The sequence below is a fragment of the Maniola hyperantus genome, chromosome 23, assembly GCF_902806685.2.
Source record: "Maniola hyperantus chromosome 23, iAphHyp1.2, whole genome shotgun sequence".
Classification (NCBI taxonomy): domain Eukaryota; kingdom Metazoa; phylum Arthropoda; class Insecta; order Lepidoptera; family Nymphalidae; genus Maniola; species Maniola hyperantus.
The window spans coordinates 1,454,473-1,467,775 of record NC_048558.1 but is presented as its reverse complement, the minus strand read 5'-3'; the positions used below and the strand labels follow the sequence as shown (position 1 = coordinate 1,467,775).

The following is a 13,303-nucleotide window of genomic DNA, read 5'->3' as shown; positions in this document are numbered from 1 at the left end:
CTTAGTGTGCCCTAAAATAGCAGCTCTAGAGAATCACGTGTCGGTATTTAGCTATCTATTTAGTTCATTAAGTATTTGTGCTAAATCAGCTAAGTATGTGACTATTGAACTTGGCTTCATAGGACTATTGTTTAGGACAAACTTACCCAGTGAAAATAATATGATGTACCTAATTCAAGTAATCTATTAAATTTTTATTTTTAGGGTTTCGTACCTTAAAAGGAAAAAGTCGTGTCTTTTAAGAAAAGGAAATCAAAATCTATAGGGTAGGTACTTCCCGTTGACCTAGAATCATAAAATTTTTCAGATAGCAATGTCTTATAGAAGAGTAGGTAGATATAATACGTGACAGGTCGAGATGGCAAACGGGGTATTACGCCGTATCCTACGAAGAAGGGCGTAACTGCCGTTGTGGCATTTTTGCTGATTTGAAATTCTACTTTCAATTTCACATCATTCAAAGTCATAAAAGTTTGGAAAAATTGATTTTATTCTGAAAAGTAGGTCTTTAGGAACAGCGTCCTTATTCGTAGGATACGACGATAAAGAGGTTTAGTAAATAAGTATTAAAAGTTAAGAGCAAAAAGGCCTGTAGTTAAAACTATCTTTCACTTAGATCATTATTCAAAAGTTTGTTAATTTCCATAGCTTTTGTAACAACTAAGTACAAACTAGACTGGAAAGTGGCGATAAGGAATGGACGGCAGTATTAAGAAAAGCCCTTAGAAACAAAGACATAATCCCATATAAGTCCCTATTGTTAAAAGTGACATTGTTCCTCTTGGCCACGATGTATGGGGGAATGTATGAAAATGAAATTTCAGCAACGCAATATGTGTCACTTTACACATGGCTCCGATCAACTCATTAGGCGCTATTGTTAAAAATAGGTATTGTTGGTTAATTAATTAAAGTGACTTTTTTATTCATATCTCATCTCGTCAATATTGTATAGTGACACAAAAATTACTTTATGAACAGAATATTAATTTAAATTTTTGTTTAATATCATATTGCTATTTTATTTATGACAGGCGCTTTCTGGTAACTTAAAGATTAATAAATAATTAATTATTAGTCCCTAATTTATATTAGTCCTTAGTTATTCTAAATAACTAAGGACTTAGTTAGTAAATTGAAGCTATTTTATTTATCCTCCATTTGATGTGTTTATTTATTTTTACTTTTATTCCACTTATCTGTCGTCTATTCCTCTCTTATTTACTGTTGTATTTTCATTTATATATATATATATATATATATATATATATATATATATATATATATATACATACGTATATTATGTGTATTTACTTTATTTAATTAGTACACCCCTTCCGCTTTCTTTAATTTTTATAATATCCTCTACCCTAAGGTTGCCATCGCTATTTTAGCGATAAGGCCGCCTATTGTACATGCTGTATTTGTTATATGTCTATTGTTTTTGTATGGTGTACAATAAAGCATATTTTACTTTTTACTTTACTTTTATTCACGGCAACATTTTGCACGTGCAGTCAACGCTTTACGATAGAAGATATAAAATCATCTGGCGGCAGCCGTGCGGCTTGGTGCGGCTCGGTGCGGCTCGTGCGGTGGCTAAGCTTGACACTCTCCGCGCTGCGGCATGCGATGCTGCTGGTGCTGCACAAACAATAAACGAGCATGCTATAGGCTCACCTTATCCACAGGCATGGAAGGGCACGCGCGGCACAGGTTCCAGAATGAGCCGATCATCTGGCGGCAGCCGTGCGGCTCGGTGCGGCTCGTGCGGTGGCTAAACTTGACGCTCTCCGCGCTGGTGCATGTGATGCTGCTGCACAAACAAACACACACCAATCAAGTATCATGCAGTGGTGATAGCTTCGTGGTAAACCTTCAATACTTTAAAGACAAGAGTGAATATACAGGATGTAACCAGAACGCTAGCAAAAACTTAGCGTTATTGTTATACCTACTACCTAAACCACAGAATATATAATAGCCTAAACACAATCCAATTCCAATAACCGTTTGCCTCGTTTTGTACTTTTAGTGATTTCGAATTTTTCAAACCCGCAATGTATAGCGTGCAAAACTCGGGCCAATGCCCTGCCTACGACGCGGCATTGACTCCGAGTGACCTATTTTCACAACGTTCGTTGATATATCGTACTTTTAAAATGTCTAGGATTTTTTTTGGTGTTTTTTTTTTTGTGGTATCATATCATCATCAGTACTATCACCTGGCTTCGTTTTTGCCAGCGTTGTGGGTACACCGTATAGAAGTGAACATCTTCTAGGCAAGCGCGCTGCACCCTAGACCTCATTATTGCTCTGTTTGTCAAGCATGATGGTCGTCAAGCATGATGGCCGTCAAGCGCAAGCCTATCGTACAATAAAAAAAAATAAAAACACTAAGTATAGTTTGATTAGTTTTTTTTTTTAAAGAATATTAGCCATGTTAAATGACTAATATTCCCCTTTCCTCTCCAACTAAGCGTCAAGCTTGTGCTAGGAGTAGGTACGACAATAGTGCAACGGGCGGGGTTTGAACCGTCGACCTTTCGGTTTTCAGTCCACTCCTTTACCCGTTGAGCTATTGAGATTATGTGCGTTTTAAGCAATTAAGGAAATATCACTTGTTAATAACGGCAAAGGAAACCATCGTGAGAGCCTGCATGCCAGAGAGTTCTCCACATAGGTTTGTGATGTCTGCTAATCCGCACTTGGCCAGTGTGGTAGACTATGGTCTCATACCGAGAAGAGGCCCACATAAGTGAACCGTGGTTGATAATGATGAAGATAATGATGTAAATATCTGTACAATAAAGCCGTAAAAGAAAACACCCAAAAAAATCTCTACATTCCCAACATTAAGAGGCTCCCCTCAAAACGGTTGTAGACTTGTAAATGAGGGTAGTGCGTAGGTATTTCACGAAACCTCCGTGTTTTCCACGCGAAATTTTTACGTTAATGGAATGAGTTCATTCACCTTTCACGGCATTGAGTTACTTTTTAATTGAGTTTCAGGTAAAATAGGCAAAGTGTTTGATTTTTCAATCTTTCCGGGCTTTCGCTATTGCATAAATTAACTAAACACGGGGTTATACATTTTTTAAGGGGACGTTATTTATTATTATTATACAATAACTAGCTAATGCCCACGACTTCATCCACGTAGACTACACAAATTTCGAACCCCTATTTCACCCCGTTATGGATTGAATTTTCAAAAATCCTTCCTTAGCGGATGCCTCCGTCATAATAGTTTGAGCTGTACGTTAATAGATCGTAGTTTATACATTTAACCATTTCCTTTTATTCATTTAAAAAGAAAAAGATTGACGTATTTCTTGTTAAGAGTACTCTCCATGTCGCTCCAAGTCGAGCGTGAGAGCATGCTACTGCAATCAACATTCACGGGCAGGACACATGGGCGGAACACCTCTAACATTTCGGGGTTGTGAGCGTTTTAAGCAATTAAGTAACACTTTCTTTGACGGTGAAAGAAAACATCCTGAGCAAACCTGCAAGAATCCAAAATGTTCTCAAAGGTTTGTGATATCTGCCAATCCGCACTTGGCCATAGTGATGGCGACCCGTGCTCAGTTGTGAACCAGACGATCAGAACCAGAAATGCAGCCACAAGAAATGTTGTAAAAGATTCTTTTACTCGGTGCTCTCCGAAACACCGCCAACTGTCTGATTTCGGGCTGGTACTGAAAATTTCATGACATAAAAAAACCGGCCAAGTGCGAGTCAGGCTCGCGCAATGAGAGTTCCGTACTACAGTCGTATTTTTTTCGACATTTTGCACGATAATTCAAAAACTATGATGCATAAAAATAAATAAAAATCTGTTTTAGAATGCACAGGTGTACCTTTTATATGATACCCCACTTGATATAGTTATCTTATTTAGAAAATTGAAAATAGTAATTATTAGTTCATGACCACAATTTTATTTTATTTGTGTGATGTAAGTCTAAATTCACGGTTTTCAGATTTTTCCCCAAATGTCAGCTATAAGATGTACCTACCTGCCAAATTTCATGATTCTAGGTCAACGGGAAGTACCCTGTAGGTTTCTTGACAGACAGACGGATACACAGACAGACAGACAACAAAGTGATCCTATAAGGGTTCCGTTTTTCCTTTTGAGGTACGGTAAAATCAACACCTAATTATTTTTGGCCAGACCCAGGAATCGAACGCAGGACGTTATCATCTACATTCGAACATGCCAACCACAAAACCAACAAGGCAGTCAAATACAGATATACCAGATAGATATCTAGACTGGAAACAGCAAACTCATCCGATACGGAATTGAATCTAGGTCCGCAGGGATTGATGGTTTGCCGTTGCTAATCATTGATTTTGATGCCCCAGCAAAATTGAAATTGGTTTGTACAAACTGCGGGGATGTAATCAAATGTCCGATGTATATTTTAACATATCTTCTCGGCAGGAACGGCATTTCGAACCAGTGGTAAATTAAACTAGTTGACGATTCAAAAGCACTTGTAAAACTTTACTTGAATAAAAATATATTCTATTCTATTCTATTCTACAAGTAAGCAATTCAAAAAGTTTTCCAAAAACCCCGCCTGCGGTTTACAATTTTTATCTGCACATTAAAGCGCATAAAATCCGCAATTTTGATTTTTTAATAATTATACCCATGACACTCGCGCTATCAAGACGAATCTAATGACGTATCTTTTATCAAAATATTACTAAACCGGCTCATTGGAAAGCTTGGAGCACCGCAGAGACATAAGCTCTCTTTGCGTGTTCTAACGCCTTTATAATGGGGAGTGATCTGAAGAGTTGTTTGATCTCATTTCACCCTTCTTTTTCTACAACCGCACAGCACGCCACCGAAAACAATTCCACCATCACCACCTGGGTGTCTGGTGCACTTCGACCGTCCGTTGTGCCAGATCCTTTTTTCCACGCACATGCAAACTGTGGAATCAACTTCCTTCGGCGGTGTTCCCTTTAGATTACAACATGGGGTTATTCAAGGGAGGACCAACAAATTCCTGAAAGGCCGGCAACGCATTGGTAGATACTGCAAAAGTTCATATGCGGCGGTAATCACTTAACATCAGGTGACCCGCCTGCTCTTTCGCTTACCATTTTTAGGGTTCCGTACCTACTTCAAAAGGAAAAAACCCTTATATTATCACTTTGTTGTCTGTCTGTTTGTCCGTCTGTCTGTCAAGAAACCTACAGGATACTTCCCGTTGACCTAGAATCATGAAATTAGGTAGGTAGGTGGGTCTTATAGGTGGTATTAGGGGAAAAATCTGAAAACCGTGAATTTGTGGTTATATCACACAAAAAAATTAAATTGTGGGCATGAACTAAAACTAGTATTTTCAATTTTCTAAGTAAGATAACTATATCATATGAAAGGTCTGTGCCTGTGCATTCTAAAACAGATTTTTATTTATTTTTATCATAGTTTTTGAATTATCCTGGAAAATGTCAAAAAAATACGACTGTAGTATAGAATAGAATAGAATAGAATGTTTTTTTTATTCATGTAAACTTTACCACTGGTTCGGAATACCGTTCCTACCGAGAAGAACCAGCAAGAAACTCGGCGGTTAGTAGGTACGGAACCCTCATTGCGCGAGCCTGACTCGCACTTGGCCGGTTTTTGGTTGTTTGCCTTGCATCCTCTCGCATCAAGCTCGTGAACTAAAAGAGCAATATTTTGCGAAGCTGCAATTTGGCTCCACTCCCGGCGTACGATGCAACTTTTATTTTGTTGTTTCTGTACGATACACATATCAAAGAGTGAAACAAAAGTCGCGGATGACGGATGCTTCCGTCCGAGTCGTAATATCTCGCAAGACGACTGTGGACGCCTATCAATCGCGGTATCTAAATTAAAAATGAAAAAAAAACAACAACATTAAATTAAAACTAAAATAAATTAAATTAAATCTAAAATCTCATCGAGACCACCGCAGTGAGACATTGTAAATAAATAGATAAATAAATAAATAAAAGTTTTGTACACAAGATGCTGGCAGTATTACCCCTTTGGATGACTTAATTAATTCTTTGAGGTAGGCTCTCAAGGTAGCTGCCAGCTCTCGGGTCCCCGGTTGACTCGATATCCCTTTTCCCTCAAAAAGAGCTCGAGCCCCCGGGCCCCACGGTCCCCAAGTAATAAGTAAGTACTTAAACGGCCAATACATATTTTTTTTTAGGTTTTTGTGTCGGGGGTTTTTAAATTTTGTGAACTCGTAGTTTTTAGTTCTTGCAAATTGGCACGGCACGTTGCCTTCAATTTGGGAATGAAGCCAAACGACTACAAATTTAACTGTTATTTCAACTACAATAGAATAGCTAGTAGTATGGTACGATGCACAAGTCAATGCGCATTTTTTTAATTTGAGGCCGTGTTTTGTGTAGAAAAAAGAATGGTTGTTTAATTACTACTGTTGTTAGATTTCACTATCTTGAAAAGTAGATACCTACTTATTATCATCATCATCATCAACCTATAGACGTCTACTGCTGGAGATAGGTCTCTTGCAGGGACTTCTATATTATGTCACGGTCTCCACGTGAATCCAGCGGCAACTTGATGCAGTATGTCCACTTAATCTGCAATGCTGCACTTTCCGCTGCTTGGCCATCATTCTAGTAATTTAGAACTGCAACGTCTATCACTTTTTCAAATTAGTTATAGGTATGCCCTGCCCATTGCCGCTTCAACTACGCAATAAATAAATAAATAATGCGTTGAACTTATGTCGGTACCTCTACGGATATCCTCATTTCTGATTTGATCACATAGACACCAAGCTCAGACACTCCGCTGAGTGACTGAGCCCACTACTGAGCACAGGTCTCCTCTCAGAATCAGAAGGGTTTAATTCAGGCTACGGAGTAGAAATTGTACTCCGTGTTTTAGGCTATAATTCGACACACTGACCAAGTGCGGATTGGCAGACTTCACACACCTTTGAAAACATTATAGAGAATCTCTCAAGCATGCAAGTTTCCTCGCCATGTTTTCCTCACATAACTCTAAAAAGTTACAATCACCGCCAAATTGAACTTAGGAGCTCTCAATTAAAACTACCTACGTCAGAGTGAACTAGAGTAAGGGAACTCTCGGTTTGATCCTGAATCGACGATATGTCAAATATTAGGCTATGGCGACGTGAAATCATAGAAAAATAGGGCTACCATAAGGCTACTTGCGTCAAATGTAGATTTGACGCCTGCCAGTGACTTCGAAGCCTCGGCGTTTTGATAGAAGCTCCCTAACTGTGCCCAAGTCGCCAGAGAGGTCGTCTGAACGTTGACAGATCGATGCCTTAGAAAACTATTTATCTAAACACTAAGTTTAATCTTCATCCCTTAGCTACAACTCTTTTATCCCTCTCCAACACACGCAACTAGAAGAGGACATACAGATAACTAATCTAGCCGAGACTCCTATTAAAATATCTCCACGATGCCATTATTAATGATCAAGGAGCTGAGAAAAGGACGTATGACGTCATCAGACTATGGTGATAACGATCCATGACGTCATCCTGCAAGCCATATCGGTTAGTCGTCAGATATACCGCCGACCATACATTGCTCTTAGCCGAATTTATTAAAAAAAAGAAAAGTAAAAATATTTACTTAGCCAATTCAACCTAAAACTTCAACAGTGCTAATTTTTTGTATCTTCATTAAATTTTTTATAGAAAAATGAATGTGTATCATACTGTTAGAACTAAGGTTTATAAAGGAACTTTACCATTGGATAAATTGGTAAGTGATTTTTTTTTAATTTTTTTTATTAGGTATCAGTATTGTTAACCTATATCATTTATTTAATTAAATGCGGTTTTAGTAAATCCAAGAGATGCTGTGCTGTTGACATTTTACATAGGTCGACTTACAATCAGCTGATCTCAATGATCATGCAAACCAAAATGCACACATAAAACACCCAATCAACTAAACGTAATCACTAATCAGAATTAAGACATCATAAATAACCCATTAAAAGAACTATCATTAAATTAAAACAGATTAAAATGGTGACAGTAAAAAATGCTAGCTATGCTAGTAAATGTAATGCTAGTAAATACGGCTAACACTTACGAAAATTAGGTTTCCCAGCACAGAAATGCACTAAAATCGCTTAAAAGCGGTTTTGACCGGTATTTAAACGCGAATTTTCGAACGAAAACTATTTTTTCCCCAATTAGGTGGTAGGAAAAAGGTCTTTTTAGTGTCGCGGCGCGCGTATGTGTTTTTTCGCGCTCGGCACCGGTTAGTCGGGCGACTGCCGCAAACTCCGCGAAAATCAATACCCACCCCCGAGAACAGAGCCGCATGCGGAACTTAGCACCCAACTTAACATATCGCTCACCCATTTCCTTATTATGTAACTGTTGGATAGAGACAAATATACGAATGTAAGCTACGTTTAGTGATAAAAAGCACCCTATAGATGTGCCGACGGGTTTGCTGCCAATCTTCTAGACATCAAAAGAGAAACTGACTTTCTCAAACCTTAGGTCTAAAAACATGTGCATGTCGGGATTTTTACTTTGACATAGACCCCCCCCCACTGAAAAGGGATTTTTGGAAATTCTAACGTCCAATAAAACCAAATGTAAATTACCTAGGATATTATCACTTATACATATCTGCTATGAATTGGCATTGAACGGAGCACTCTCATTCCTCGTGGAACAAAAAGCTAGACCATTTGTTTTTATTTTCCATGCCCCTCTTCATTTAATGACTCTACCATCACAGATTCTGCCCGATAAGTGCCGACAGGAACTTAAAACTCAAACAACACCAAAACCACCCAACAAAATTACTTACATAAACCCTACAGCGCCCATCCGGGGTGGGGTTGCGAGTGCGAAGCTCCGTACGGGGGTGAGCCCTAGGCTAGGACTCGAAAAGATAATGTGTGGGAATTGAAAGTTGGCACATGTATAGATGCTCTAAAAACAACCCTTTGCATCGCGCCAATGGCGTCCCTCAAAATGGTGGAGTGACGTTTGACGTTTGGGCGCGAAAACTGACATTTGTGTCAGAGTTCACCGCGATTCTGTATTGGTGTTCATCGGATTCTACAGCTTCATTTGGCGTTATGTTCATGCAAACCGAAGCCTATAGCCTTGGTTCTTTATACTTATGCCGTTTCCCGCCTATCTCTGTCACGATTTTTCATTATTATGGAACACCTCAGAACAAAACGTAGATGTTGTATATTTTAGTCGCGTTTTAGGGTTCCGTACCTTAAAGGAAAATGGAACCCTTATGAATCACTTTGTTGCCTGTCTGTCTGTCTGTCTGTCGTGTCCTGTCAAGAAAACCTATAACTTAGGTACTTCCCTGACTTAGAATCATGAAATTTGGCAGGTAGGTTCTTATAACGCTAGTAAAGGAAGAAATCGAGCCTCAATAGTTCAACCGGTAAACGGAGTGGACTGACAAACCGAAAGGTCGACGGTTCAAACCCCGCCCGTTGCACTATTGTCGTACCTACTCCTAGCACAAGCTTGACGCATAGTGGAGAGGAAAGGGGAATATTAGTCATTTAACATGGCTAATATTCTTAAAAAAAAAAAATCGAAAACCAGTTAGGTACATAACAAAAAATTAAAATGTGCTCAAGAAAAAAATAATTTACTAAATCTACCGTCTAGTACGGAATGCTACATAGATGTCGTTCATTTGTGGATAAAACATCCATATACTTATTATAAATGCGATAGTGTGTTTGTTTGTTGGTTTGTTCTTCAATCACGTCTTGATTTTTTTTCCACGTGATTTGTGCATGCAAATCATATGAGTTCCAACATGATTTTTAAACACCTAAATCCACGCGAACGAACAGTCGCATGCATCAGCTAGTTATTTAATACTAGCGACCCCCCACAGTTTCGCACGGGTAGCTTATTACAATTTTCGTAGGGATCTCTAATTTTATTTAAATAAAACATAGCCTGCTATGTCACCCAGGAAAAATGTAGCTTTCTACTGGTGAAAGAATTTTTTAAATCGGTTCAGTAGTTCCAAAGCACAGTTCCAGAGATTACCCCCTAACAAACAAACTTACAAATTTTACCTCTTTATAATATTAGTATAGAAAAATATGATGTAAGTGCCAGCTTGAAAAGGCTAGAAATGGGTTAAAGCTGTCCACATCCCTACTTAAGCTATGAACTCTAGTGCTGTTTTGGCGCATTGCAGCTAAGGAAGCACGAAATTATATTTCTCTGCAGTGAGTCAAATCGATTGTATTAAAATCACACGAAAAATAATAAAAATGGCGGATTTGGACTTACGTCCCTCGGAGTATGCTAAGGTCCTCTGATATAGAGCAACGGTTTCCGATTTCTAGATAACTAGCGACCCGCCCCAGTATTGCACGGCTAGCTTATTACAATTTTTGAAATAAAATATTACATAATATTATGTTACTCAAAAATAAGTAGCTTTCTACTGGTGAAAGAATTTCAAAATCGTTTCAGTAGAGAGATTAGAAACAATCTTAAATACTTTAGCTATATAATAAATATTAGCTCTATAATTAGTAGGTACAGTTTATAGATAATAGGTGCCACAGAAATTAAAATAATAATAAAGTGTTAAAGTAACACGAGTGCCGAAAATTTTACCGGGCTTCGTATACTAGTTACTTGACTCTCCTTAGGATCTCTTCATATCCGTAGGACGATTGTCTAAAACCTGTATTACAATCTCAATGTTGTGATTGGCTGAATTTGTGCGATTCTTGTTGCAACACGCATTGTAGCCAATAGTGAGCGAGCGTCAACCAATCAGAGGTGATTTGCGATCGTGACAGTGTAGCTGTCATTCTCCCGCAATCGCACAGCTGTGGCCCTACCGCGCGTTGTTGACAGCTACAATGATTGGTTAATGCTCGCTCAATATTGGCCACAATGCATTGTGCAACAAGAATCGCCCAAATTCAGCAATCAGAACAATTGAGATTGTAATAATGATTGATGCAGGTTTTTAGACAATCGCCCTACTGCTTTGATCACGTAGAGTAACTCAAGATCATGCTCTCTCCACCGCCCCGCTGAGTGACTTTGAGCTTCTTATACGGCCCTCATATTAGCATCATAGTAGTTAGCCATAGCGACCATTGTCTCGGACCGTAGGAGAAACAGAGTAACCGACACAGCTCAGTGGGTTCTATCAAGCAATCTCCTTCTTTTCTCATATTTGGGCTTTCGGTTAAAAATACGTGTTTCCGAATTTTTGTGAAATTCTACACCTTCAGTGATTTTCCAAAAACTTCCACTCGAGTGAAGCCGTGGTGTGGCGCTAGTACCTACAATATCAAAAAATAATAATATAACATTACATATAAATACTTGTGCTGCCATCTACCTGTGGTGGTATAAAACTGCAGAGTACATTATGCCTCACTAGATGGCGCACAACCAGCTTTTCAGCGTAGAGTTTCGTAGGATGTTCGTAGGCACGTACGAACGAGCCTTGGCTGTTTTTTAAATTCTAACATAGGTTGCCGCTTTTCCGCTTTGGCTACGGCGGACTGAATAACTGAAATTGCTAAAAATCATTTAACCGTTTGAAGGGAACGTTGAGAGAACTAATTGATTTTTGAAAATACAAAAACAGGGGGGTTTGAAATGTGTGTAGTTCACGTGGACGAAGTGCCGAGCATATTTTCTTATACAGAGTCATTTTGTAGTTTTAGTGATTTATTATTTTTCAAACCCGCAATATTTCGCGTGCAAAACTCGGGTCAATGCCCCGCCTGCGACGCGGCATTGGCTCCGAGGGGCCTACTTACATAACATTCGTTGATCTCTAGCGTCAGTCAGCTGTTTTATTTGCAATATGATATTGTAAACTTTTACAAAATTATAGGATTTTTTTATTGATGGGTTGAGGATGATGATGAATATAATCTTAGTCATAAGTTATCTGTGCCAAAGATAACATACCATCTTTACTCTCTCTATCCGTTCACAAAACTATTATACCATACAGTATATGGTATAATAGTATTGTGAACGGATCACTTGAAAAGAGCAACCGCCGAATTTCTTGCTGGTCCTTCTCGGTAGGAACGGCATTCCGAACGAGTGGTAAATTAAACTAGTTGACGATGCAAAAGCACTCGTAAAAATTTACTTGAATAAAAATATATTCTATTCTATTAGTATATTTTATGCCAATATTAGGTATACCAGTGAAAGTTTGGCTATTTATTACTCCTTCACATCATAATGACTAAACAGATTTGGCTGAAATTGGAAATGGAGAAAGCTTGTACCTACTTTAAATTACCTAATACATAAGTTTCTTTTTGTTCCGAAAATCAAACAGTTTCCGCGGGATTATTAAAAAAACTTATATCCATGCAGACAAATGAAATGAAATGAAATGAAATGAAATGAAATGAAATGAAATGAAATGAAATGAAATGAAATGAAATAATGAAATGAAATGAAATAATTTATTTGTGTGAATATGGGAAGACAAGGTGTTTACAATAGAGAGTTGCCAACATATCCAGTCAGGAAGCCCTGACGTACAAATGTTTTGACAAAGTAGGCAGTACATCAGATAAGAATATCATATTGGTGTCAAAGATATAAATGTCAGTCAATAATATTAATAACTTAATCAAATTCATTCTAATTCTTGTGCTTAAATTCTAGAAACTCACCAACAGAATAAAATACATTTTGCGACAGCCACTTTTTTAATGGATTTTTGCATTTGTTTACTGGTAGTGCAGTTACAGATTTAGGAATTGCATTATAGACTTTTACACACATGGCACTACAATTCTTTAAATACGTGGCTGTCCTGGGCGTCTTGTTTAACATCAACCTTTCCCTATTTCTAGTTCCGCGCGGAAATACCTCCCTTGCAGTCTTGAAAAGATGCATGTTGGTTTTAACAAACATCGCTATCTCTAAGATATATATACAAGGGAGTGTAAGGATTCCCAAACTTTTAAAAATAGGTTTACACGATTCATATGGGGCCTTACCAGTGATTGCACGGATGCACTTTTTCTGTGCGATAAATACTCTTTTTATTTCAGTGGAATTTCCCCATATAAGAATGCCATATCTTAAAACTGAATATACATAGCCGTAGTATGCAGTAAGAACCGTTTTTAAATTTGAGGTTTTCCGTAAATTATTTAGTACGTATGTGAATTTATTTATTTTTTTACATACTACTTCAACATGTGCTTTCCAGTTACAATTTCTGTCTAGTTTAACTCCGAGAAAAGTTACTGCGTCGGTTT

The 13,303-nt window shown here is 38.1% G+C and overlaps 1 protein-coding gene across 3 annotated transcripts in view; it reads right to left on the bottom strand.

Moving 5' to 3' along the window:
• LOC117993316 (nuclear protein MDM1) overlaps window positions 1–8,308 on the bottom strand; it is a 71,384-nt gene extending 63,076 nt beyond the window's left edge. For all 3 annotated transcript variants that reach the window (XM_069506707.1, XM_034981101.2, XM_069506709.1), the window contains exons 1-2: window positions 8,116–8,308; window positions 1,681–1,816 (exon numbers count right to left, since the gene is read on the bottom strand). In XM_069506707.1, the coding sequence (XP_069362808.1) occupies window positions 1,681–1,737 (57 nt within the window). In that variant the 5' untranslated portion in view covers window positions 1,738–1,816; window positions 8,116–8,308. The remainder of the gene's footprint in view (window positions 1–1,680; window positions 1,817–8,115) is intronic.
• Window positions 8,309–13,303: the final 4,995 nt, after the last annotated feature.